Source organism: Phyllosticta capitalensis (assembly GCF_038381095.1).
Source record: "Phyllosticta capitalensis strain CBS 128856 chromosome Unknown BKA78scaffold_12, whole genome shotgun sequence".
Lineage (NCBI taxonomy): Eukaryota > Fungi > Ascomycota > Dothideomycetes > Botryosphaeriales > Phyllostictaceae > Phyllosticta > Phyllosticta capitalensis.
In genome coordinates, this window is record NW_027117450.1 from 1,063,870 (window position 1) to 1,089,681 (window position 25,812).

The 25,812-nt window shown below is 54.0% G+C and overlaps 10 protein-coding genes and 1 non-coding gene across 11 annotated transcripts; 7 read left to right on the top strand and 4 right to left on the bottom strand.

Moving 5' to 3' along the window:
* Positions 1–19: 19 nt before the first annotated feature.
* Positions 20–1,974, top strand: BKA78DRAFT_300072 (SprT-like family-domain-containing protein; the record flags this gene model as incomplete). The annotated part of the gene is made up of 3 exons (XM_066887145.1): positions 20–753; positions 803–1,350; positions 1,409–1,974. 3 exons carry the CDS (start codon positions 20–22, stop codon positions 1,972–1,974), a joined length of 1,848 nt encoding a protein of 615 aa, XP_066739301.1.
* Positions 1,975–3,722: 1,748 nt separating this feature from the next.
* Positions 3,723–6,178, bottom strand: BKA78DRAFT_54391 (GPI transamidase component GAA1). Its single transcript, XM_066893351.1, has 4 exons — positions 6,090–6,178; positions 5,779–6,031; positions 5,489–5,727; positions 3,723–5,440 (listed from the first exon to the last, which is right to left on the bottom strand). Exons 1-4 carry the CDS (start codon positions 6,100–6,102, stop codon positions 4,056–4,058), a joined length of 1,890 nt encoding a protein of 629 aa, XP_066739302.1. The 5' UTR covers positions 6,103–6,178; the 3' UTR covers positions 3,723–4,055.
* A 124-nt stretch (positions 6,179–6,302) lies between these two features.
* BKA78DRAFT_258810 (uncharacterized protein) lies at positions 6,303–7,309 on the top strand (the record flags this gene model as incomplete). The annotated part of the gene is made up of 5 exons (XM_066885313.1): positions 6,303–6,484; positions 6,542–6,693; positions 6,743–6,824; positions 6,878–6,943; positions 6,991–7,309. The coding sequence occupies 5 exons, from the start codon at positions 6,303–6,305 to the stop codon at positions 7,307–7,309; spliced, it is 801 nt and encodes a 266-aa protein (XP_066739303.1).
* Positions 7,310–8,755: 1,446 nt separating this feature from the next.
* Positions 8,756–8,853, bottom strand: BKA78DRAFT_t175. Its single transcript has one exon. It is a non-coding gene; the product is annotated as a tRNA-Ser (tRNA).
* Positions 8,854–9,951: 1,098 nt separating this feature from the next.
* On the bottom strand, positions 9,952–10,365 carry BKA78DRAFT_357223 (uncharacterized protein; the record flags this gene model as incomplete). Its single annotated transcript, XM_066892179.1, has 4 exons — positions 9,952–10,034; positions 10,098–10,206; positions 10,266–10,283; positions 10,339–10,365. The coding sequence occupies 4 exons, from the start codon at positions 10,363–10,365 to the stop codon at positions 9,952–9,954; spliced, it is 237 nt and encodes a 78-aa protein (XP_066739304.1).
* BKA78DRAFT_54449 (uncharacterized protein) lies at positions 10,329–11,414 on the bottom strand. The gene has a single exon (XM_066893353.1). The coding sequence runs from the start codon at positions 11,221–11,223 to the stop codon at positions 10,591–10,593; it is 633 nt and encodes a 210-aa protein (XP_066739305.1). The 5' UTR covers positions 11,224–11,414; the 3' UTR covers positions 10,329–10,590.
* Positions 11,309–12,275, top strand: BKA78DRAFT_228459 (protein-tyrosine phosphatase-like protein; the record flags this gene model as incomplete). Its single annotated transcript, XM_066883728.1, has 2 exons — positions 11,309–11,584; positions 11,634–12,275. Coding segments are annotated over 2 exons (918 nt in total), but the record flags the coding sequence as incomplete, so codon positions are not given.
* A 2,080-nt stretch (positions 12,276–14,355) lies between these two features.
* On the top strand, positions 14,356–15,466 carry BKA78DRAFT_54798 (uncharacterized protein). Its single transcript, XM_066893354.1, has 2 exons — positions 14,356–15,038; positions 15,305–15,466. Coding segments are annotated over exons 1-2 (504 nt in total). The 5' UTR covers positions 14,356–14,535; the 3' UTR covers positions 15,306–15,466.
* Positions 15,467–16,207: 741 nt separating this feature from the next.
* BKA78DRAFT_54419 (uncharacterized protein) lies at positions 16,208–17,012 on the top strand. The gene has a single exon (XM_066893352.1). The coding sequence runs from the start codon at positions 16,372–16,374 to the stop codon at positions 16,834–16,836; it is 465 nt and encodes a 154-aa protein (XP_066739308.1). The 5' UTR covers positions 16,208–16,371; the 3' UTR covers positions 16,837–17,012.
* Positions 17,013–21,755: 4,743 nt separating this feature from the next.
* On the top strand, positions 21,756–22,427 carry BKA78DRAFT_231747 (uncharacterized protein; the record flags this gene model as incomplete). The annotated part of the gene is made up of 3 exons (XM_066883783.1): positions 21,756–21,818; positions 21,866–21,963; positions 22,019–22,427. Coding segments are annotated over 3 exons (570 nt in total), but the record flags the coding sequence as incomplete, so codon positions are not given.
* Positions 22,428–23,592: 1,165 nt separating this feature from the next.
* Positions 23,593–24,660, top strand: BKA78DRAFT_258991 (bifunctional protein GAL10; the record flags this gene model as incomplete). Its single annotated transcript, XM_066885328.1, has 2 exons — positions 23,593–24,098; positions 24,150–24,660. The coding sequence occupies 2 exons, from the start codon at positions 23,593–23,595 to the stop codon at positions 24,658–24,660; spliced, it is 1,017 nt and encodes a 338-aa protein (XP_066739310.1).
* Between the last annotated feature and the right edge of the window lie 1,152 nt (positions 24,661–25,812).

Here is a 25,812-nt window from a genome sequence, read left to right on the forward strand (position 1 = left end):
ATCGCCCGTCCCGTAGGAAATGGCTCGCGCCCATGTCGATTCGAGCGATGAGGACGACGATTTACCAAGCCTGGCCCATCTGCTACAACGGCCCCGTCCCGCGCCCACTCCCGTCGCCCGCGCAAACACGCCAAAGCTTGTCCCGAAAATCAAAAATGAACCTGGCCCGACCCGGCACCGCATCCTGAATCGCTCAACCTTTGGTTCCAAGCCCCTTGTAGATGCAGGCGCCCAAAATTCCAGCTCTGTGCCCCTGAGGAAACAAACGGATTCCGTCCGAGAACGTGACACGCCCGTCAAGCGCACTCCGCAGAGAGCTGCCGCTGCACGTGTCAAATATCGCAGTCAAGACCCTTCTGATGCTGAAGACTCCAGTGATGGAGGTTCTCCGGGTCCATCTGATAACTCCGAGGACATGGAACAAAGCATTTGGTGTGGTGAAAAGGACGATGCATATTCTGAAGCGCACGGCTCTGACCCAGACTCTGACTCTGATCTCGACCTACCCATTCTCAAGTCCACTCGCCAAAAGCCCATCCAAACCCCGTCAAAGGACATCTTCGAAAGCGATAAGCGTCTAGACTCGCCGAGAAGGCGCTTGTTTGCCAAAAAGGACTTGCGAGATAATGCGTCGAATGCGGGGCTTGACGACATATTCAAGAAACCTCTGGTGCCCATATCTTTGACGCAGCCAAGTCCCAGTGACAGACCTACAAGCTCCTCCTCTGCGGACAATGATGCGATCCTCAAGTAGTAAGACGGGTCTCGTCCAACTTTCTCAACCTTAGCTAACACCACCCAGCTCACCACCGAGAAGGAAATCCCCCATCAAGATCCCAGATACATCCAAGACCAGTCGTGCTTCCACACCTCCACCTCCAAAGAGTCCTACCAAACTCAAGTCTCCAACCAAAAAGATACGGATTCCGACAGGTCCTCATCGGGAAAGTGTAGACGCTTTTTGGGCCGTCGACGTAGTCAACGATTGGAACGACCAGCACTCTCCGCGCAAAAGACCGGTAATTCCGCCCAGCAAACCCTCTGCCGACAATTCCAGCACGTCTGTGAAGACAAGTCCCGTCAAGAGTCCAGCCAAAAAGGACAAGGTCGCCATCCAGAAACGAAAGAGTTTCGAAGAATGCAAGCACAGGTTGGCCGAAGAGTTCATTCAGGAACTTGACCAGACCATCTCAGGGGGCAGGGTTTCTGAGATGACTGCCGAACGTGGCGGAATCAAGCTAGTATGGAGCAAGACCCTGAATACAACCGCGGGACGGGCAATCTGGACCAAGGAAGGCTCCCATAACAAGGCCACTATCGAATTGGCTGAGAAGGTTATCGACGATGAAGGTGAGGATTGGATCCATTCCTGAGGGTTGTCGCTTCTAACCAATCATCTTTGAAACAGAAAGAATGGTCAATACCCTTGCCCATGAGTTTTGCCACCTTCTCAACTACATGATCAGCGGCATCAGAGATAACCCACATGGCAAGGAGTTCAAGGCATGGTTCGTTCCAACTTGCTCAAAGGCGCCACAACTCCGACTTGCTGACATGAGCCACAGGGGAGCAAAAGTCACTCGGGCCTTTGCCCATCGAAATGTCAAAGTTACGACCAAGCATTCCTACGTGATCGACTTCAAGTACGTGTGGACTTGCACATGCTGTGGTAACGAGTACAAGCGCCACTCCAAATCAATCGATCCTGCCCGCAGCAGATGCGGAGGCTGCAAATCGCAGCTTGTGCAAACGAAACCAGTGCCCAGGCAGGGCCAAGCAAGCGAGTATCAACTTTTCATGAAGGCCAACTTCAACAGGATCAAGAGCGACAATCCGGGAAAGAGTCATGCAGTCATCATGGAGCTGGTGGGGAAGGCGTATCGGGAGATGAAGGCGAAGAAGGACCCGTCGGATGTTGGAAAAGACGTCGAGGAATTGGCCGGAGCACTCAATTTTGTCGAGTTGGACGATTGAGTGGAGAGGGGCGCACTTGGCGGTCGATTTTCGTATTCTTTTGAAGATACCCATGCATATCCGCATCGTTACGGAGGCCGTTGGAGGTTGCGGCTGCTTGACTAGATTCCATTCCGTAGAAACTTCATCACCAATTCTGCTTCTCGCTGTCGATAACCCCAGGCATGAAATGCTGCTTACCGACATCAGCCAGTCTTCTTTGCCGATATCTCTCACCATGCACCTATTCGTCCCAATCATTTTTACCCACCATCATCCCCAGCCTCCCAATAAACGCCTCAGCCCAGCCAAGCATCCACCGTGGTAAATCCCCCGCGTGCACGCGCACCCACCACACCCACACCCACACAGTGTCGAAGCTCTGTCTTGTCGTGTAGGTAAGCAGGCAGGCAGGCAATGACGGAAACTCAGTGCCCTTGCACCTATTAGGTGGCCCATCTATTTTCACATATATTTGGTCCTTCGATGAAACTTCGCCTGCATACAACCGTTTCGCTATCAGTACTGGACATCCGCCGCCGCACAGACCGGCGATGCACAATAATCCCATGGCACCAACTACCAGTGGAGCCCTTGTGGGCTGTGGCGCCGCGGCGCCGCGGCGGGCGTGTCGCTCAAACAGTCGCACCTACCCTTCTCGAGTCGCAGGCGCAAGCGAGTGTCTGACAGGGCTGGCGGGGTGGCTGGCTGGCTGGGGGTGATATTCTTCCGTAGGGTGTGCTGCTGCTGCTGCTGCTGCGTACCAGGGCTCTGTATCAGGATCGAGGACGCCTGGCTCGCTACGGACCGCTGGCGTTACGTTCCATCGTCTTCGCTTGCACACACAATACACACTGTGGACTCGAGACCAACAAGTTGGCAACACACAAGCTGCTCGAGGTGCTGGACACAGACGAAGCCGACTCGACGTATATGTACATGACTTGCGACCTGTTGCGCACCGTCACCTGCATGTTCAGTGTCCAACCCCCCCTCTCGCGACGCTTCCATTTTGCTTGGCACTCCTTTGTCGGGCCCACCACCACCCACCAGACGGCCTGTTCCGGCTGCCTAGGTATGTACCCTGCCTTCTCTTTTTTCTGTTCTTCCTTTCTGCCTGCTTCTGCTCGCTTGGAGATCATGCCGGACTTGGGGCTGCTGCTGTGCTGTGCCGGATGACATCGCAGGGAGGGGGTTGGTTATGTATCTCTGAGCCCATATCCAGAAGCATGTCAGTAGGGCGAAAAGCTCGATCGCTTCGGTGCCCGTTCTCAAAGGCCTTCTATGATTGATTTTGGCATTGGTTGCTAGTCCAGGATTACCAATTCGAATGCTCTTTTCGCCGCCTCTTGGCCAACCCAGGCTGCACGAGTCCTTCTCTGTATCGTCTTGGAGCTTTCTGGGTCCAATATGGATGCTACCAGGTGATTGATACATGAGAATGCGCGTGCGGGGTTTCTTTGCCTGAGCTCTCTCTTGTCATATGTGGCGCGGCGGCAATCCTCGAAGAGAGCTGCAGACGATCTGTCCATAGTGTGTCGCTGGTGGGTGTTGGAGCAACGGACGGCTAGGTACCATGTGGATAGCTGAGTCTCTGTAAAGGACTCGACTGCCACTTTGGCTGGTCAGGTGTTTTTCGTCTCTCATCTACAGATTACTGGAGGTAAATGGAGGAAAATATCCTCACAGGCATCGGAACCGGCCGAGTGCATGTCATGCTAGTGATACTGAGGTGATTGCGGAAAGACATGCCGGCGTGGGAGAGAGCCAATCCCACAGAGTCCATACCTCGAAGCAGCGACAAAAGCGGTCCACCCTGCGAGCTGGCGATCTTCACTAGCGAGTTCTGGTTTGCTTGGATCTTCAAGGCTGCAAGACTGGCGTTTGGAACCCGGCGAGACCAAAGTGAAAAGAGACTGGGAGACGGAAATCAGGAAGATGGACGACCAGAACCTCAGAATTCCATCGCTTTTCGCCGTTGGCACATTCGTCTAAAGCTTAGGATTTCTGAGTTATCAGTCTTGATCCAACACAAGAGTTGATCTTACACATTATGACATCCAAACTCCGGATGCTCAGCCGCTGTATCTTATGCAACGCCGTCAAAATGTTGACCCCGAGACCACGACTGCGCCCACAAACCACGCCGGCCACCACACGAGCCAGACCACAACTTGCGTCCACAAGCCCCAAACATGCCAACCAAACGCAGCCTCTGCCAGCACTTCAGCAACGCCGCTCAACCCTTGTCCTTTGGTGAGACCCAACTGCTGGCTCCCAACAATCATAACGACGACCGGGCTCAGGACCACAAGCAGGGCGTACTGTAGGCCGGCGAGGGCGAGGTGCCGACGCTTGTTTCCTCCGCCGACTGAGCGCACAAATGATAAGGGTGCCGCACAAAGTCCTACGAGAAAGGAGAGCGAGAAGTTGAGTGTTGCCAGTGCTGAGAGAAACATGCCAAGGAGTAGCAGCGAGAAGCACTGGAAAAGCGTCGTCTCCTGCTTTGTTGGTGCCCGGAGATTCCGCAAAAAATATGCGGTTGTTGGAGGCCCTAGGACGGTCATCACCGCAGCGACGATGAAGACGGAAGAGAGGTAGGATGCCGGCGTGTTGTTGAAAAGATACAGGGGGAGAAGTCCAAGGAAATGAACGCCGGCGACAAAGGACAGCGGAAGAAACATGCTGCGTTCGACGATTGACAGGCTGCTCGTGGGCACGAGGGAAGCATCTTTGCCTGACTTGACGACCGTCATTTCTGGCTCCTTTTCGTCTTTGCCTTTTTCGGTCGACGCAATTTTGGTCGGAGGACTCGGGGCACGCCCGCTTTCGATCCAGAGCGCTATTGAAATGATCGTAAAGTTGACAGCAATGAGCATGGCTGATGGGAGGTAGGTGCCAATGCTCACAAAGCGATTGGCTTGCATGAGAAGGTAGAAGAAAAAGCTTTGGTGGAGATGCTCGAGGAGGTTGTTGAGACTGCGGAAGATGCTTTCGACCGTTCGGCCAAGAGACATCTCGTCGTGCCAACCATCTCCCACAGTTTGGAGAGTAAGAGCGTCGACATGGTAGGGGATGAATGCGCTGTGGGGACCAGATGCGTGGCCAAGACCTTGACTGATCATGCCTCGGAGTATGGTTTGGAGCCGCTCCTTGTAGCTGTCTTCGTGATCCCACATGCGTTGCAAGGTACATCCGATGCCTACCTGGCTGCTGGCAATGGATACGGCCGTGTTGAAAAGATCCAGATTCGGGAGCTGCCCGTTGATACCATCATAAAGTACGTGGATCTTGTCGAAACGATGCCCCCAAGGGCCAGCGGGATATTCAATGGCTACGGCGCCCTGCAAAGCGCCGCTCTTGATTGTCAAAGGATCCACCGTCCGCGGGTCGTGGGCGTCGTGGTAGGCGTCTACCCAAGCTTGTGATCCGGCAGTGCTGTCTCCAGCGATCAGGACGATGATGTCTTTGGACCACAGAGACCACCCTTATTTGTGTCAGCATGCTGATGTACTTGAGCGCGAGCGTGCCCTACTCTTGAAATATCTGGCAAGGGTCAGAGCCAGTGCCACACCGCTCTGGTTGATTTCTCCATTGGTTGTTTCCCATGCGGCAACAAGCACCACCGCCTCTGTTGCGTCGGCTCGTGGGCCTTGCAATAGTCCATATGTATTCTGTCCCATGACGTCCTTGCCCGGCGTGCGGTATTCGTATTTTTGACGCGCAGTTTTGAGACCGGTCGACCTCATCAGCTCCTCAAGCTTCTGGTTTCGCCTGCCCAACTTTTAGCCATAGAGGTTCTTCGGTATCGTAAGAGCCACATACTCCTCTGGAGGCATTTTCGAGGCTTCGTGGACTTCATGTCTGTAGGCGCGAAAGATGTTGTGTTCACTACCGCCAAAGTAGGTGTGGACCTGGCCGGGGAGGAGCGCATTCTCGGAGATGTACGTCTGGCGCGAATAATCGTCCAATGGCAACATGAAGAGCCATATTACGCCGACAATGATGCACAGGGCGGAGAGGTAGGGCGGGATCTTGAGTATGCGGGCATCACGGCGGAGCCCAAGAAGAGCTGGAGCTGCGGACAGGGTCAGTACCAAGAATAGCGATCCGAAAAAGCCTACTTGGGCACTTACTGAGCGAAGCCATTGGTGCGGGCTGAGAGGGAGGCGCGGCGACAAGAGGCTACCGTGCTACCGACCGCATCTTCCGTGTTGGTCGTTGGTTGAAGAAGCAGGAGGAGAGCTCAAGCTTCCCCGGATTATTGGCGGCGTCAGTCGAGGCGCGTGTCACGACACGACCTGACCCAGCATTTCTCTTCCGCAAACCTCTACTCCTCCTGCAACACCATGGCTTTCGCCGCACCCAACTTGAATCCTGCGCGATTGCGCCCATACGTCCTCCGCCTACCGCTCTGCACGCGCATCATCCTTTTTCTCGCTGTCGCGCTCTGGGTCGCGAGCATTCCTTGGACCGACTTGCGCCAAAAGTGTGCCCTGATTCCTGACCAAGTCAGCTTCGCAACAGGCACGTCTGCTCTATCCAGCCATCTTTGATCATCTTTCCATGTCGTCCGACTAACGACGAGCTCCCGGGCACCAGGTTATCGCCTCAACACGTATCCCATTACCCATCTCGGCTTCTTCCACCTCATCATCAACCTCGTTGCGATAACCCCGCTGCTCGAGCGCTTCGAGTCGGAGCATGGCACACTCGTATCCTTTTCCCTCTTTTCAGGGCGTACGTGTTGGAGCGGTCCTGAGGCTCAAATGGTCGCTTACATTGGTAGCATTTGCGACCCTCCCCGGGGTGATATATCTGCTCATTGAGCGCGGCATTCTTCGGGGCAATACGCCAGTACAGGGCGCCAGGTACACATAGTGACTCTGGAAGATCCAGGTTCAGTCGACTGACCAAGTCACAGCGTGTGGGTGTTCCTTCTGCTCTCATTCGAGGCCATCAAGACGCACCGGGCGAATCCGTACTTCAGGTAAATCAGTCGCACCCCAATTCCGCGCAGAGGCTAACACACACTAGCATAGGACCTTACAAGGCACCTACCTGGACAACGCCGCTCTTCGTCATCCTCATCACCAGCTTTTTGATCCCGAACACGAGCCTGATAGGCCACCTCTGCGGCGCCGCAATCGGCTATCTCTGGGGGATGAATTACATCAAATTCCTGGCGCCGCCGGAAAAGATACTTCGCTGGCTCGAACGCAAGCTGAATCTACTCGCAAGACTGCCCCACTATGTTTCTGTGGACAAGTCGACCTTTGGCAGGTACGGTGTCCTGCCCTCGTCCATGCCGTTGCAAAACATGCCGGCTGGCTCTTCGCAAAAGTTAGGCGCGTGAAGCACATTGACGTACGTTTTGGATGCCTTTGTTGTGTTTCCATCGCCGGGCGTTGGCGCGTTTGACGTTGTGTTTGATTGGGACAGGTGTGGTTAAAAAAGGGTAAAGTTTCCATACGCATTGGCAGGGTGGATGGCGACTTCAAACCAAACACCGTGCTCTTTTGGCAAAGGAAGGACGTGTATAGATGTGGAGTTTGCGGAGCACGGTTTATTGTTGGTGCTCGGTACGTTATAGAAAAATCGAGTCAAACTCCAAAACGTCCTTGCCTCATCGGTCTATGTTTTCTCTGTTGAGAGACATGAAGTCTACAGCTGGCTGATAGGTAAGTGGTCTCCGTCATACTAGACTATTCTACTAACAAAAAAAAAAGTTTGAGCGTCTTGAACGTCGATACCCATCAGTACCATGTTGAATTTGATCTTTGATCATCGATGCCAGTCACTATTAGTTCCAGCATCTAATCAGATGGACAAAGTCATGATAAGAGAGCGGAACAGCCTGCCAGAGCGCTGGTATAAAAGTTAGCTCTCAAGAAAGAGGCAGCTTCCACGTCGAAACTTCCGGGTGGAGCTCCCGGTGAGAGGGAAAGCACTCGATTGACTCTGTTTGCGCCAAATCCAAGTCCTCGGTCTTTCTTTTACACACTCTGGCAGTGACTTCGCTCCTTTGAACTTTCCTTCTGTTGTCAAGGCGTACAGAAAGCTTTCATCGCTACTCTGATATGCCCGGAAACTTCTCACCGCTGCCACCAGTAGCATTTCGACATTCTCATCTCCGCGTCACACGCTGGCTATTCCGCGCCGCTGGACAGGACATCGATCCAGCCTCCTCGAAATTCGGCTTTCCACTGCACGATCCGCTTCAATGAGGAGGGTCGGATGGTTTGCAAGACGTCTCTCGTTGGCCCCATGTCGTTGAGGCTATCAGATCTTTCAAAGTCAGGTAGCAATAGAAAGCTTGACTCTACAGTCCTTTAGGCGGAAGGTTCGAGGTTTTATAGTTGGCCCGCTGAAATATAAGGTCACACCTGGAACTGGAGTAGTGTCAGACCATTAGATGGTGGCCCATACCTAATTCGCGGAGAAAAACGTCAATTACTGGTTGAAAAGCACGCTGGTTGCAGATGTTGGAGACCGCTTGCGTCCTTCTTTTTTAGCGGTAGTTCTTTAGCTTAATTGCCTTACTTTTGGCAAGCTTGAATGGGATCAAGCGAGATTGAGAGGGAAGCGGACCTGATTAGATCTGGTAGCTGTGGAGTACCCTAGTAGTACCTTGGTGGCTAATGGTTAAGTATCGCGAAGTACGTGGTCCTCTGTAGTGAAGTAACCTCACAAGTGTCGACACGCAATTGTGGAGGTCAACCAAAAAGAATGCTGAGGGATGCTACATTCCCCGGGTGCAGATGCATGCGCGTGCGAAGAGCAAAAAGGCAAAAATGAAACGCGACACAGACAAGATTCGAACTTGCGAGGCCGAAGCCATTGGATACACTCGAAGCAGTTGATTCAAGTCCAACCCATTAACCACTCTGGCACTGTGCCTTTGGTTACGTTGTCATGATTCATGTGCATTTTTTGCAATCTATAACCTGCAAGATTGCGGTCATTCAACAACCTAGACGCTTTCTCAGCTTTTGGGGCAAGCGAAGCAAGGGACAAGAGCCGTGCTTAGGTAGCGCCGTGTGGAACCGACGGGCGGGAGCGAGTGCCGGGCGGCGGGAACGATCCGGCGAGAGATGCCGCACGGCCGAGCAGGGATAGCGCCACCAACGACCATGAATTTCGCGAACGACGCTCTCTGAATCGCTTGCCGGAGGTTATGGGGCTTTGAGATTGATTCAATTGTCTTTGAGGAAAACCATCAGCTAAATTGCAAAGCTGACTATTGTCGCCGCGGAGCTCGATGCAAGTGGCAGCGTGTGGCAATCCTTCATTTTGCTCCTCTCTGTCTACCACGTCTCCCTATTGCTTCACACGTCATGAGCAGAGTGTGGTCGATCCTCCAGACGAGAAGCGGGGGGTTCTAGACTCGTTAAATTAACACGGGTGAAGAAATGGAGAATCAACTCCGCTGGTGGTGGGTAAAAGCCAATCAATCAACCCCCAAATTGAAGCCTTCAGGAGAAGCGAAGAGGATGGGATCATTGTCCATACTGCGGAGGCCAGCTTGATTCTAGTTTGTCCAAGGGAATGATTCCGAGTAATAAGTGCTTCGCCTGGAATAGTGGGACTGTCCCGCGGCGGGCTTCATTATTCGGGAAATCGGAAGCCTCCTGAAAGATATCCTCGCACCGCAATTTGATTCGAATAGAAGGATGGCTCTCGAGGTGATGAACACGGCTCTTGTGGAGCTCTGGGGAGAAGAAGCTCAAACTATCCCTCAATATAACGTCTCCAGATGACGTGCACTACAAAACTGGGCGGTCCTCGGGGTCATTCAAGACGCCGAAGTCGAGACGCAATATCGATTTTTCCAGAAAGACGGCAAATGTTGGTTCCAAGATTGGTGTTTTACCTATTCTGAGAAAATTTATCGCAAAGACCACGCGAATGATGAAGCGCCCGTGAAGTATTGGTATCAATCCAACGCCGTATCCAGTATACCAGTGTAGATCTTGATGTGTTGCAAACGCCCGGGCGTTATTTCTTGGATGGCTGGTTTCTCAGCTGCGCCTTGATTTCGGCGGCAAAGTGTTTGAAGAATTGTTTGAGCGGCGACGGGCCTGGCAAAACGATTCGTTAGACGTGTATGTAGTCGCGATGACGGGGGCGGGCTCGGGGCATACGATCGATCTTGGTCCCGCCCATCTCTTCCATCGGAGTGCCATTCTTCAAGCGATAGACGGAACGGTAGACACTGTGCACCCAGCGGTGGAAAGCTGGGCTCCGGAGGAGCTGTGCGCAAATGATCAGTTGGCGGCGGCGGGATCGCAAGAAGAGCAGGCGGGGCTTACCCGAACGGTCGCCCAGTACTACGAGCGGCCAAGGTTAGTTTTACTGCGAGACAGTCGAGTGCTGCAAACGTACCTCAAAGTACCACCAAGCCCAACGCATCTCGGGGGAGTTGGGGGCGAGAGTTGTGGAGGAGGACCATCGGAAGAGGTGCGGGTGGTGGGTGGCGGCGGACTTGGAGGAAGAGCGGGATTCGATGCTGGGATGCGTCAGGTCGCGCGACGGAGTGTGGAAAGACACTCAGTGGACTCGACCCGACTTGACGTCGATATCACGAAGCACAAGCACAAGCACAAGCCGGGCGTCGGACTGGGGCAGACGGACATATTACCTGCTCCATGAATTTGACATCAGCTCATCCTTGGTCGTCCTGGACTCCTCCGCATCCTTGACCTCGACCTCGACCTCAACTTCGATCCTCGCCCCATCCTCATCCTCTGCACTGCCTCTGTTTCTGCCCTTTGTGGCTGCTGTCGCGCCGCTTCCGGTCGCGACTCTTATTTCACCGGCAATCCTGTCGCAACATAATCCACCGTGCCGCCGTCTCTTGGAGCCGTCCGTAAGACGCCCGCGCAACCGCGCCGCCCACCACCACCTTTCTTCCTCTCCCTTCGCCAAAGCCAGTCCTGCCTCGTTTTGCGCCCTCAGCCTGCTGCTTCGTTTCGACCCGCCGCCGTCAACGTGCATCACTTCCGCGAGCTTCGGCGCAAAGCCGCAAGCAAACGCCTTAGCTTCATAGCCGCGAACAAAGACGACATGTCTACCCCGTCGCCGCTTCAAGTCCCGGCGTCCCCGGCATCCTCCAAGAGATCCCGTTCCCACGAAAGCATACCTTCGTCCGCTGCCGTATCGTCGCTCTCGATAGAAAACTCCTCGCCTTCCTCGGCCAAGGGCGCTTCGCCGGCCAACTCCAACGAGGCCGCGACCGATAAAGCGCCAATCCCTCCATTCCTCTCCCATACGAGATCAGGCAGGTTGTCTTGAATCCTCTTTTGTAGAAAGGAGGCTGTGGCGCGACTGAAAAGCAGGGCTGACCTTTGGGCGCGCAGAGATACACCAGAAATTCGTGGAGCTCGAATGGCAACAGCGGAACCGTCTGGCGTACACCAGTACAGCTGCCAACAATGGGAAACCTGCACAGTGGATGCGTGTCAGCGGGGACATTGCATCACAGCGCAATCGCTACCTCAATGTCGACCCATTCGTCAATAACTGTGTCAAGCTGCAGGTTCCACAAGGACAGGACGGGTATATCAACGCTTCTCCAATCGTGCTCAAGAGTTCCAAGACCGGCAATACAAAGAACTTTATTGCGACTCAGGTGAGCTCATCCATGCGGTTGAATGCTACAAGCCGCTGATACGGTCCAGGGACCAAGAGACAACACCCATAGCCACATGTGGCGCATGATCTGGCACGAATGCGCCTCGCCAGCGGTCGTCGTGATGCTGACACAGACACACGAATCCGGCCGTGAAAAGTGCTTCCGCTACTATCCCAATGACTTGAACTCGCCCAAGATGGTAGTCAATGAGCACGACGAGTTTGGCGACGGCGATGTTTGGGAAGTCACGTTGATATCCGTCACCGAAGACGAGCACACTCGGTCCAAGATCCGCGAACTTGAGATGAAGAATCGCAACTCTGGCGAATCCAAGACCGTCTGGCACCTCCTCTTCGAAGGATGGCCCGACTTCTCTGTCCCCGAAGGTGCCGACAAGGAGGCTCTACTCAACCTCGTCCCGTTGTCTCTGACGAAGAACTCCTCCAACCCGAGCAACCCACGAATAGTCCATTGTAGCGCTGGAGTGGGCCGCAGTGGCACCTTCATCGCGCTCGATCATCTCCTGTCGGAGCTGGCAGAAGGCTCCTTGGACGACGTGCCCCAAGGTCAAGACCCCATTGAGGAAACCGTTGAGGCACTTCGCACACAGCGCATGATGATGGTGCAAGGCGAATCGCAATTTGCGCTATTGTACGAAACGTTACGAGAGAAGTGGATTGAACGGTGGCGCTCGCGCATGGGTCTACCTGCCCGTGCCCTCTCCTCGCCTCGCAATGTCACCCCAGCGCGGAACGGCGTAGGCGCCGAGAAGCATGCTGCGTCAGAAGACGAGGAGCGCGAGGCCAAGGTCGCGCGACTGGCGACAGAGCTCGAGGCAGAGATGCGACAGAACGCCGCTGCGGCGGAGAGGTGAGCCCAGGTAGGAAGGACTTGGAGCAACAGTGTTGAGCGTATTCGGCGATGGTGAGGACGAAGCGACACAGCATTATTCTTATACATACAGTTGGCGTGCACGCGGAAGCGCGATGGCATGGCGAGCTCGGTTGCATTTTCCCTTCCTCTTCTTCTTCTTCGTGGGCCCCTTCATACCCGCTTTTTGAATAAACCCAACCCCTTTTGCTTGGCTCTATTTGCACAGATTCCGGCATTTGCAATTTCGCACAAAAGATTTCGAAGGGAGGAGAGGAGAATCCTTCAGGTCCAGCTCGACAGGTAGATAAAGGGTCGAAAGACAGACGGCGTCTGGACTCTTTGCATAGCGGCAAGATGAATGGAAATGAATGTGAGAAGAAAGCCATATAAGCAACAGTCGGCATGGATGTTGCTACGCGTGTTTTCGATATTCGTTTGTCTTGTCTATCAACAAATCTGGCGTTATTCCACGACAGTGCTGAGCCAAAGCCCCTGTCCGCTGTCCTCTCAGATGTTGAATGACCTTGGAAGTGAATGATGTTACATCTCCGCAGCTCAAAGACAATGATCTTGCTCAGATTGCTCGGATGCTGCTCGCCCAGGGATAGGACGCATCAACCCCACGACTTGCCTCATCTCTGCTAACGGAAAAAGCAGGTACGTAAGTCGATCGAGCCAAACGAATGCGAACATGGTCAAAACGGTCAAGCTATCTGTGCACCAGCGGCCACAGTCTCCCAAAATCAACCTGCCGCCAAGTTGACCATCGACAACCACCTGCACCGACCACATTCTATGCTGAACTGACCGTCTGGGCCAGCTGGAGCAAGCAACGATACGTGTCTCCGAGACAGCCCTGCGGTGGGCGGCGAAATGAGGAGGAGAGGAAAGAAAGAGAAAGAGGGGGAAGATTGGTAAGCTCATATCTCCAAACAGGATTGAGCAGCGCCGATGTGATGAGTGAGACGAGCATGGGCATTTGAGGCGTTGCTAATACATCTCGTGCGTATGTTGGCAGGAAGATACAGGTTTTTGTCTAGATGGAGAATGAATCTCTCACATAGATGAATGCAACAGGGGGAGCCAGGAGAATTGGAGCGAAGAGGGAAAGGGGGGAAGCGCTCAAGGGCATTGACAGGGGGCCAATAGCAATCACTTGGTAATGGCTTATGCTTAAGCCATGGACATCGATGCTTTCCATTGGGCCGTGGGGGCAAGTTGGCATTGGTAAAAGAATTGTAATCCATTGATGACGCGATGTGGCTTTGCCTGGGATTCAGGGGCGAGAGAGTACGGGAAAAGGGATGGACACCGGCAGGAATTGGCTCATGATACGCTATGCATGTTACTGTTGCAGCATGCCGTCTTTGGGCTGTGATGTTGCGAGCTAGTGTTGTTGTGGTTGCTAGAAGGGGGAGTTTGTAAGCATGAGTGGTGGCGCAAGCGGCTCACTCCCTGGATGGGGACTCGTTGGTGGATGAGGAAGGGGGGCGGAATCCTTTCGATTGTCTGTACACAGTGCTTCTATGTGTTGGTAATAATGGCAAGCGGATTTGTAATCGTGGAATGGCGCAAGCAGTGGCCCTTACCGGGACCTTTGGTGACCCAGAGAGAGGAGAAGGGGTCAGTCACATTTGGTAGTTTGACGTTTTGTGTTTTTGAATGGTTATGCAGAAGATCTGTCAAGGCCAATCAAAGGAAGATGAGGGTATGAGGCCAGAGATGCGCGGACCTTGCGTGTCAAATCATCTGAACGATTTTCAATCTTGCGAACAATCCGTGAGCAATCTCGAATCCCGTCAAAATGAACTGACTGCTCCCAGCTCTCAGTGTCATGGGGAAAGGGGTTGATTGACCGACAAGGAGTTGGATGAGCGGCAAAACTGATCCAGTCAAGCCTACTCGTTAGTAATTCGGGCGCAACGCTGACGAATTAGAAATCGACAGGCCCAAAATAGTGGACTCGATTGGAAAAGAACCGACAGTGAGTACATACTCTTCGTGGTGTTCTGGAAGTCTTCTGAATCTGAAAATGAAATGGAGATGGCGCAATGCTCTGTTCGTGATGCTGTCTGATGGCGGGGAAACAGCACCGAGCAAATGCACCAATAGACTTACCTACCGTTCCTTCCCCGTCGTTGCCTGCTCGGGCCGGGCGGTTGGTCTTAAGATTCCGTCCGAGATGCAGATCAGAACCACGCCACCGAGCTCATAGACTCAGTTTCAACACTGGCGATTCAGACGGAAACAGCCAAAAAGCAAAGGCCCTTGAAAGAAGTAAAACAAACGCACTCGCATTTGCGATGACAAATTGTAGCCCCAACCGAAGCCGAGGTGTGTTGGCCAACCATTTGGAAGTCCTCGGCTTGCCGGCACCATTTACGAGACCGAAGCCGACACCGAAGTACCGCGAGCGAGCGAGCGAATCGTGCGGTGGGGACTGGGTGCGAAAAGAGCGCAAACGATCAAAGAGACAAGTCACTTGCCAGAGAAAACTGTGGAAGCTGGCGCCCAAGATCAGAAGCGAACGGTGCGAGACGGTTTACTCGTCCCGGACAGAGCGCGACGCAGCGAGGTAGTGAGTAATCCGCCTTTTCTCGCCCGCGGCTAAGAAATGTTTGGCTGGCAGACGGCCGCTTGTGTCTGCTCTTGTCGGCAGGGCTGCAGTCGACAGGGGCTCAACTGCCGGTCTCCAGTCTCTTGGGTTTTCCAATAGATGTTGCAGTTAGGCATTGAAGGTGCATGCAGCTGCCGTCTTCCGTCGAAGCGCGGTCTCACCAAGGAACCAAGAGCGTAGAGTCGTAGGCGGGATTGGGCGATGCGGACGTTGATGATTAGACTTAGAGTTAGCCTCAGCGGCCCTCCGCGGCCAGTAGTCAGATCATCAGGCATGTCCGGGAGCCAGATTTTGCACCTTAACATGGTGGTGACAAGCGCCCTCAGTCGGCCGGATAGCTCGACATGTAAATCCGTGGACAAGGAGCACGACCAGAACCAACACCATGGTTAAATGTAAGCAGGAATTAAAGAAAGTCTCTTTGAGAAGTGAAAATAGCAGCACCAGAAGATCGCGTGCGACGTCATCCAACATGGCGGGGCGCTAATCGACGGTCGGTCTCCGTTTGTGAGTCCGCCTGTCCACCATCAGTAGTTCCCGTAGTTGTCCGTCACACAGGTGACAGGTAGGAGAGGAACCAGGCACGGCCGCAGTCCGTCGTCGGCCGGTGCTGACGCCCTGCTAGGCTGCCCGCTGCGGTGTTGTGTAGTGTGCCCGGCTGCGCTCGCACCGCTCCCGTCGCCACTAGCGTCCGCTGCTGCAGGGCGGATGCACAATGAGGTCTGTTCGCAGCATCACCAGCCACTGCGAGAAGTCTGGGGGTGGCATGTTTTGTTTTGCTGTCGAAGACAGGGTCCTCGTAAACCATCGCAGATCTGGGCATTGATGATGTATGACGACAACGACATGGCGGTAGCGAGGCACTGCAGGTAGTCGATCCACTGGTCTTGCCGTGCTGAAGCCACGGGTTGCTTCTTTTCCTTCGTCCGGCAGAGCAGACTGGCCGATGCCGACTGTCATCCAGCATCGTGTGAATCTCAGTCGAATGGGGAAAAATTCATCGCAGTCAGCAGACACAACTGACAGGCTCACTCTTCCCTGCCTCGATGCCGCGTCCAGTTGTTGCGTTTGAGCATGGGAAAATCAGCTCATCCTCTTGTCCTCGTCGAATTGCATGACCAAGGCCAGCGGTCTGGGTCGCAACGGTGCCTCCATCAGGTAACGGTACTACTGATGGGTGCAAAATAAGCCAACACTCAAAACGGCCTCGTACTGGCACTAAAGCTGGAAGCTTACCGCCGTCGCGCCCTTCTCATGTCGTTGCCAGCGTGTTTGAGGGTTTGCCTGGTGGCGCATGACATTAGTGACGTACCTGACTTGTGTATGGCTAAGGCAGGACAAGGTACGGTCCGTTGATTCCCTGGAGCTTGTTGATTTGGTGTGGGGAGGTGAGAGATGTCGGGGCTCGCACTTTCGCGAAGTCCAAGGTCGGAGACTAACTCCGTTTGGTCCGCGGAGGGTCCGTGCGACCCGTCCCCTCGCGGAGCCTCACTCCGTCCGTCCGTCCGTCCGTCTGACCTGCACCAAATCGTCTTCCATCAACTTTTGTTGTGTTTGTCTCCTCCCCTCAGCCCGTCTTCCCCGCCAGAAACCCCTGTCGCGCGTGCTTGTCGCAAGAGCGCGTGAACGCGAGGAGACGTGTGCATTTGCGCCTCAACCCCGTTTTGGAACATCAGGGAAGTACACGAGACAGCCAAGTTCAGGGGATGGCGGCAGGTGCCGTACATGGAATCTTTGTGGTGTTCCTCAGGGTGCATAGCATCCAGATTTGCGCCTTTTCCACCGTCGATTGGAATCCTGCCCTATCCGCACTGCCACTACCAGAGACCAATCGGAACCCTCAGGTGCCGAACCGGCCCGTCAACTTTGCCTTCCACAGATGAACGGTTTGTGTGAAGCCGGTCGTGTGTACAGTATCCACCGTCGTGAAGCTTTCGGGTTTCGGTTCAGTGCCCTTCCTGAGGTGGACTGCAGTATGCTGTATTCTCTTGGTTTTTCATGATTAGTAGTGTTGTTGCCGAGGACCGAATATCTGGGGTACAGTAGCGAAAGTATCACCATGAAGAAGAGTCAAGAGCCTCAGCAGAGCATCTTCACCGGTGTCCGCGACGATGCTTCCATCTTCAGGACAGCCGAAACCTTACAGTCAGACCAGATGGACCTCATGGTGCATGCGCATCTGCATCTTGCCGCAAGCACGGGTTTCCGCTCGGTGTCGCCGACCACTACAAGGTATCCCCCGACCAAATTTGGTCGCGGGGCCGGGCAGCGCGTTGCCGGTCAGGAGGGCAGAGGCTCAGATGTTGTGGTTTTGTCGCAGTCGCCCGGGAAGGCCCGGTAATCGACGGCAAGGTCAACGTGCTTCATGGCCGATTCGGCGAGTACAGCGGGGGCAGAGACCTTGAGGTTCGCTACCAAACTGTTGGAAAAAGGGACGAGCTAAGAGCCCTTGGAATTAGAAATGTTTGAATTTACGGTTGTGGCTGTGTGAGTTTAAAGGATAAGGATCAAGTCGTGAGGGCACAGCCGATTGCGCGTTGCCTGACGACGACGTATTCGGCAGGCAAACAGTGTTGAAGCCGAACAGGTGCCTGCGTGTTATTATCTACGGGGGAAAGTTTGGCGCGGGCGTAAACTGTCAAAGCATGTGCTCAGTGCGTGTTTGCTGCTGCTGTAGGCAAACAAGAGACGATTCTCGGATTCTCCTTCCACACTGTTTCGCAACTGCAATCCATCGTGATTCAAACGCCAAAGTTCGTCTGGTCCATGCTTTTACAGTCGGATTCTGTCCCCGCTTTCTCGTCTGTTTTGGCAATCCATGGTAAGATGCTTGTTGGTCCTGGCATGTCAGCCTTGTCATGAGGTCAACATCGCGGGGAACCAGACGGCGAATAGCAGCAGCGTGCAAGATTACCATGGGAGCCACGTGTCGCCGCGATGGCAGTGAGCACATCAGCCTGGACGGTGGTCGTCTTTGTAATCTTATCGTCGTATTGTACTGCTAATCATCGTGATACAGGCTGCGGCTTGAACCTTATTTCCCCTCGTCTCCGCCATAAAACGTTGACAAACTAGGGAAGAATATTCGCATTTCTTGTTCTTTGCCAAGGCTCTGTTGGGGTGACGGATAAGACTTTCACGGCCGCGTAAGATTCCAATTCTAGAGTTGATCTGTTGAATCGATTAGCAATGCGCTCGATGGTTTGCTTGTTGCCGTCCGAGGTCGACGCACAACCTGATGGTTGACAAATATCATGCTCGGGGAGAAGTTGGTTCTCGCCGAGCGCGATTGACACCTAATCGAGCTTGCAAGCATTGGATGGACCTGGATATGATTGAGTCACACCAAGAAGGAGAAAGTTTAACTGCTAGCGAGCTGTTGAAGGGCCTCGAGGGTGACGCGACCAGTGAAAAGGGGTACATCGTGGCAGCGTGACCTCCGCAAGCGCAGGGTATGATTGGCCGTCAACATGCACAAAATTGCGGCGCTTTCAAGCATTACACCCCTGGGGGAAGATGACGGAGGCTTCCTATCCCTGTCATTCAGGTGCAATAGGTGAAGAATATCAGCGCTGCCGAAGTGGACGCTCACTGCTGGCGGGGTCTAGACACAGTATGGCGATAGATGGGAATAAGAAAAGGTGGCTTTTGAAGCGAAGGATCAAGCTCCATCGAACGAGTTGGACATCTGCAGAGCCACGCGCATACGTGCCTCGAGGCCATTTGGGGACGGAAAAGGGTGATCCTTCGCAAACAAAGGCGTGCGGGCACTGAAGAGATGTGATACGAATCGACAGTCTTGGCCAGCGATTGGCACCAGGTGTGGAGCAATGATTAGCATCCTTGCCTGAGTGGCGAAGCGGAGCAAGGCAGCAACTGCTGCGAAGGACTGTTGTTGTTGGTCGAATCGGGGCGAGATGATGATGCAACAGCAGAGAGGAGGCTTGATGACGGGAGGGGAGAGAGCGGAAGACGGGTGCCGGCAGAGACCAACAACGACCTGACGTTGGCGAGTCGTCGTTCGGTTCGGCAACGTGGCTCCGCGACCCGCGAGAGCACCGCAACCGCGTTACCGGGACAAAGGGGAGGGAGGGGAGAGAGGGAGCATGCAAAGGTCTTAACTCTCGAGTCTCTTGTCGTCAAAGGACTGCGCCGCATCAGCCACGCGGTCTGCACCTGGCAAAAGGCCCGGAGACTTTTTGATCTTTGCAAGATGCGTCCTTAGTCAGGTGTTTGCTTCTTGGCGTCTTAGCATCGTTCGGTTCGACTGACGATCCCGAACTTTATATTCGCGAACTGCAACACGGGCCTTCGCTCAATCCCGTCCGCAAAAGGGAGTTCTGCAGAGTCGTCGCTGAAAAATGGCTGCAGAATCGTCTGCCTAGCAATACACAAAATGTCAAGCTCGGACTAAGCACACTATACGAATACGGCCAAGCGAGACGTGAGACGGCATCGAACGAGTTTAATCGGCACTCGGGTCCTGCCGATGCGGAGAGCCCATTCCTCCTTGGCCAGTGCGGCTCACGCAACGTGTTTTCGCATCGTGGGCATGCGTAGGGCAATGAAATGCAATGAAATGGCATTGTTGCTTGAACATTCATGGCGACAGGAGTTGGTCACGCAGGCCATGTTGCAAGTTTGCAGGTACGGTTTTGAGTCGGTGGTGACAGTCAATCAGTCCAAACGACTGGCAGGTCCAGGCGGCGTGGACGAGTTGTGGCTGTCTGTGGTTTTGTCACTGTTGACTCGCGTTGACTTTGGACAAGTTGATGGCAATACGCGTGGGCCTTGGCCGGAGGTTGCAGCGGACGAAAATTGATGAGTGATCTTGACAACAGCAGCCAAGACGCTCCAGCCACGGTCGACCAGCGAGCCAAGAGACAAAGTCAAGCAAACTGGAGTCGTTGTTTGAGGTTTGCAATGCAGCTTTGTCGGCCTGTTGCGATTCACGACAGGTCGATGCATCAACAAAGGTGCGATAGCTGCGAGAAGTCTCCGACTACGGGTGGCTGCTAGCGTGACGCTGGCATAGCGACTTGCTATGTCTTCACAACGATCGTGACGTCTTGGCAGAGCACACGGGGCGGACGAAACTCGCTGATGATTAAGCTGTGGCCCTGCTGAATCGCTACAGATCTTCGCGATAAAACACCTCTGATCCAAGCGGCCATGGCCCCCAGTTGGCTGCCCGTCTGATGCGCAAATGCCGCACGCTAGAGGGCAAGAAGGGCGTGGAATCAGGAATACAGCCGAGCAGGGAGATCAAACGAGCGTGTGAGGGTGAAGAAGAAGTGAAAAAGAAAATTTTCGACCATGGAGACGGAGTTTAGATAGGCGAAAGGGCGTGGTGGTGAGTCTGGCCGGGGTGCATGGCAAGGACTTTTTCCGCTGCTTACTATTGACAACCCCCAGTGCTGCCATCAGCGATCAGCAGGGCAAACACCTCACTCGCCATGTTCAGTCATTCATGTCTTCACTTTTGTCGCTTTACGTCAGATTGTGTGAGCCATTTCTGATCCCTCGCCCTCTGGCCTCCAATCGTGCCCAAGTGGAACTACGCCCGTCCGTGATCAAATGCGCGACGAGTCGACAAGACGCCCAGGACTGGGCAGTCGCCGTCCACTACAACACTATTCTGACTTGCACCTCATGACTTCATCAACACCAGCATTCGAAGATCAAATTGCCTGCAGTTCGGATGGTCCGTGGACGATCCCCGCGAGAGAGAGACCGCATCCGGACCCGGGCTGCTGAGGCATCAGGTACCGGATCTCGGGCGCGGCCAGGCAAAGCGTCGCCGAGCAGGATAGCACTGAGTAGGTGGTCGTGGTGCGACGGGCAACAACGGTCGCCGATAGTACTGCGGAGGGGAACTGGTTTTGGGGGGAACGGCACTCAGTCATCAGGTTTCGTCCGAGCCTTCGTCAGACGCGGAGCTTGTCAGAATCCGAACCCGTCGCTGTCTCTCTGCAGCCCTTTTCTGCCCAGCCCTGGGCCGAATTATGCACACAACCCAGCCTAAAGCCGACACGACGCTTCTCGAAGCCACTTGTGCATGCCCGCCCCCGGGGTCCACCCTTCTGGGATAGCCTTTGCCCAGGTCAAGGCCTGTCTGCACCGTTTTTGCTGGCTTTGTTGCTGCGCCATGGATCAGGCTTCAGACCTATGTGTCAACCCCCAGTCATCAAGCAACAACCCTACAGTCCCCCCTGGCAATCGCTCGACCGGCCGAGAGTGTAATCCAAACGCTCTCTCGGACCTGGGCGCAACGACGCGGATGTACAGACGTACTGGCGGTACGTGCGCGGCCCTGCGCTTTCCTGAGCACAATCCATAATTACAGTGGCCAGCTGAGCACGACCATGGACATAAACTTTCCGGCCCAATACTCATTCCGTTGTGGGATATATGTCAGCCTAGTGCCTCCACCTCTTTTTCAATCCATTCATCAGCTCAACTCCTCATAGCTTCACTTCCCCCACACTACATCACTTGATCTGTCACGTCATCCTGCACATACCTTGGACACACCTGAGGGATTACACATTGCTTCATCACTCCTATACCAGTTGACCTTGATTCTCTTCACAGAGTTTGAGGTCTTGATCTATGTTACAACAACAAAGTCTCTTTATGTTGACACCTGACCGGCCTCCTTCAATGGATTCCCCAACCGAGAACAACATTCGCAAGCGCGTCTGCAAAGCTTGTGACAGATGCCGGTTGAAGAAGTCAAAAGTAGGTGGTTCTCTCTTGCGCTCAGGACTCGAAACTAATTCGAAAAGTGTGATGGATCTTCGCCTTGCGGCCGTTGCAAGGCTGACAACGCCATTTGCGTTTTTGGAGAGCGCAAGAAGTCCCACGACAAGGTGTATCCTAAGGGGTCAGTTGCACTGTCGAACTACTTTCTCTATCACTGAATACTCACATTAAACCAGATATGTGGAGATGCTCGAGCAACAGCAGAATCAATTGGTCGCCGGTCTCCGCGAACTGTACAGGCGATTGCAAACTGGTGAGGGCTGGCCTGGCTTGCCTTTGTCTGATCAGCAAGGCGGTCACCCTCTGACGCACGACATTCTTGAGCGCCTCGATCTTTTGCAACCCAAGGACGGCCCTGGCCAGTATGAGGCCTTCGAGGAAGACTTTGTGCGCATGGAGAAAAGGTTGCGGGATGAGGAAGAAGTCGCTTCTGCCCCTCCTTCCAAGCGGCGAGGGTCTATCGGCTCTGAATCGGACCACGGTCACATCTCGACTCCCTCCTCGAATGGAACTCCTCCAACCCCTCCTCGGTCGCACTTCGATCCCTTTCCCGCAAACAACGCGCTCCAAACACCACCTTCGACCATGGCCTCTATATCCAACCACCAATTCCCCCTCGGACCTCCAACCTTCAAGAACATTCCGATGTATGAAAGGCATTGTGGCCTGCAGCCTCCACCAGAGCTCGTGCGACCATCATTTCACGTGGAACCACCTGTGATGGACGAAAGTCTCTCTGGCGTCATGCCCGGCACACTGGACGGTGGATACATGGAGAGCAAATACATGGAGAGTGCTTTTGACCCTTACGCCGTGTCTGCGGTCGAGATGAGCGATCACTGGGTGTCGTCGATCAACCCAAGCGCATTACAAACGAATTGGGCACCACAATTTGCGTAATGGTTTCCGTTCTTGTGTTATGGTTGTTTGGTCTTCACAAGCGCTGTCACCACATGATCGCGCCTAATATGGATGGGATAGATCTGGCGCGTTCAAGCGGGTTCTGGCGGTGTCTGGCGTACTTTGGAACTGTTGCCGGTTGGGTTTTCTATTATGAATGATGTTTACGCGTTGCGATGGAAGCTTTTGGACAACGATCGCTGGATACCTTGTTTGTATTTTCTCGACTGTACTCTACTACCATGTCCGAATCCCCAGATGAATACTCTCATCTCTGATCGCTGCTGTCATCGCTTGTGTGACGTGAGAATTCGACAGAGAAGTAATGCTTCAGCCGATCAATTGACTCGCGGTTCGCTTCCTCGAGTGCACATCATTGTCGCTTCTCAATGGGGTAATCGACATCACCGAATCTGACTCGCGATGATGGGCGCATTTATCTGATTTTTTTTCCCACATCAGCAAAATCTTTTCATTTTTCCACAAGCTTCGGCCAGTACGTCGCCGTTGGTCGTCACGAAGACTGTAAAACCGACGACAGCTCGCCGCCAGACAGCTCGAGGTCGCCGAGCTCTGGTAGACGGGGATGAGTGTTTGCACCAATCAGTCTCCGCAACCGCCAGAGGCTCAGCAGACTGCGAGTGGGGCACTCCCCACCCCAACCCCGCCCTGTTTCGCAACCATGGTCACCCTCGTCGTCGCTCGAGCGGCCACCATGGCTTGGATTAACCTTCTCTGCAACTCTGTCCACACTGAGGTTTCAAGGCACAACGCTCACCACCTCCGCTAACACCATCGCAGTTGGCCAGCTCCCCTCAATCCTCATTCCTACGGTAGCGCATTCGTCGCCATGGCTCCTCCCGCATCCAACGTCACCTTCCTGCCGCTCGGCGCCATCATCCAAGAATTCTCCGTCAGCGGATTGAACATTGTCCAGAACTTCGCCACTGCCGAGCAGTACAAGCAGTACAACAAGCCCTTCTTCGGGGAGACCATCGGGCGCGTCGCAAACCGCATATCGGGTGCCAAGATCAACAGCCTCAACGGCAAGTCCTACGTCCTTGCTGCCAACAACGGGCCAAACTCTTTGCACGGAGGCGATGGTGGCTGGGGAAAGCGCGAATTCCAAGGCCCCACGCCCATCAACAAAGACGGCAAGGAGTCTGTCATCTTCAAGTACACAAGCCCTGATGGAGAAGGTGGCTACCCGGGGACCGTTGAGTTCAAGATTTTTTACAGCGCCTACAATGAAAACGTAAATGGTGTCGAGCAAACGGTCCTCGAGGCTGAATATGAGGCCGAACTTGTTGGCCCCGACGACGTCAAGGAGACCATTATCGGCCTCACCAACCACAGGTGAGGCTTTAGTGTGCGCTTGGCCAAGCTCTTTGACCTAACTTGTTGCAGCTACTTCAATCTGTCTGGTGCTCCAAGCAGTCACTCCATCGCAGGTACAGAGGTGACATTGTCGACCGACAAGCACTTGCCTGTCAATGAAAACGCAATTCCTACTGGCAAGATCGAATCCTTCCCAGGGGTGAATGCTGGCCAAACCTTCACTTTGGGAGAGAAGGAGCCTCAAATTGATCATTGCTTCATCATGAACCCAGAAGCCGACAAGGTTCCTGTGGACACGCGCAGTCAGCCTCTGCAGAGACTGGCAGCTTTCTATCAGCCCAAGACCAAGGTGCACTTGGAAGTCCACAGCACGGAACCTGCTTTTCAATTCTACACGGGCAACTTCCTTGATGTGCCCGAAGTCGACGGCATTCCAGCACGAGGCTTCCGCACGGGTTTCTGTGTCGAGCCAAGTCGCTACGTGAACGCTGCGAACGTGGACGAGTGGAAGGGCCAGGTTCTCCTCAAACGCGGCGACAAGTATGGAAGCAAGTTTGTCTACCGTGCGTGGATCGCTTAGGAGAGTTTGTTACCTACCTTGACTTTTCAGGAAAAGGTTCCTGAACAAGAGGCAATTTGATTGGATGGCCCTGAAAAGGGGACGTGCTCTACAAAGCTCCCGCCGCCCAGTGTTCGGATTTGGGTGCTCGACAACAACACGAATCAATGAAACATGCAGCTCGCTGCAGCTTGCACAGAAATAACAGAGTTCAAATCGCACATGAGTACGAATATTGATCCATCAAATGTAGGCAGAGGACGAGAATATTTGCGACCCCTGGCAGCAGTCACCACCATTTTCCAAGTCAGAAGTGGCATCCTTGACGGTGCAATCAAAGCTAGCCCGCTTGGTCCCTGTCCCAATAGTGTATTCTCATCTTCTCGAAGCCTTCTCGAAAAACTTTGTGACCGCCACTTGCCACGTTCAGCGTGCGGGACATCGGGCAAAGCCGAGCGACAGGCAGAATGAGAGCGGCCTGTAATTTCAGCGGAATGTCCCTTTTCCACGAGTTTTCTGGAAGCATTTCAAACACCGGCGTCGAGCTTCGCCTCTGTCATTGCGGGGAGGTGGTGGTTTGAAGAAGCGAGGGCAAGCCCTTGACGGCTGGACAGGCAGACTCAGACGCCAGAAAGCAGGTGGTTTGTTGTTGGGTGTTCTATTTTTCGAATCTAGCTCACGACAGCGTCCAGGACAGCCACAGCCATGGACCCGGAGGCGCGTCCGGTGGAGAGTGGCCAAAGAGACGCAACAAGAGCATTACCACACACCTGAGGATGCTTTCTTTTGCTCCTCCAACGCACACATGTCAGACGGACGGTACGAATGCAGATCTCGACGGCTTGAGTTCGCACACATGACGCTGTCGGCTCTCGGGTCTGCATGAACCGACTCTGACGGCTTGACATAGATTACCTTACATACCGGCTCGCGAGTCATGCTATCCGTTGTGGGTGTGGAGCTGGCCAGCGCGAGTCGCACGCCTGACTGCCTCACCAACTCCTGCTTACCTACTCAGCGACTCTTCCTCTTCCGTCTTTCGATAATCGGTTCGCGCCGTGCCAACGCTACGCTGCGCTGCCCAGCCCCGTTGCAGGTACAGTGTGCACTGAGTTGCTCCATCCAGGTCACACGATTAAACCGCTCGCCGTTTACGACGACCGCTGCGCCATC

Coding starts and splice junctions, on each gene's coding strand:
- BKA78DRAFT_54391 (XM_066893351.1), bottom strand. Junction 5,728..5,778: donor TCGAAAATGCCTCCAGAGGA/GTATGTGGCTCT, acceptor AAAGTTGGGCAG/GCGAAACCAGAAGCTTGAGG. Junction 5,441..5,488: donor CCTTGCCAGATATTTCAAGA/GTAGGGCACGCT, acceptor GACACAAATAAG/GGTGGTCTCTGTGGTCCAAA.
- BKA78DRAFT_54449 (XM_066893353.1), bottom strand. CDS start 11,223: ATGGGAGAGGAATGGAGGGATTGGCGCTTTATCGGTCGCGGCCTCGTT.
- BKA78DRAFT_54798 (XM_066893354.1), top strand. CDS start 14,536: ATGGCGGGGAAACAGCACCGAGCAAATGCACCAATAGACTTACCTACC.
- BKA78DRAFT_54419 (XM_066893352.1), top strand. CDS start 16,372: ATGACATTAGTGACGTACCTGACTTGTGTATGGCTAAGGCAGGACAAG.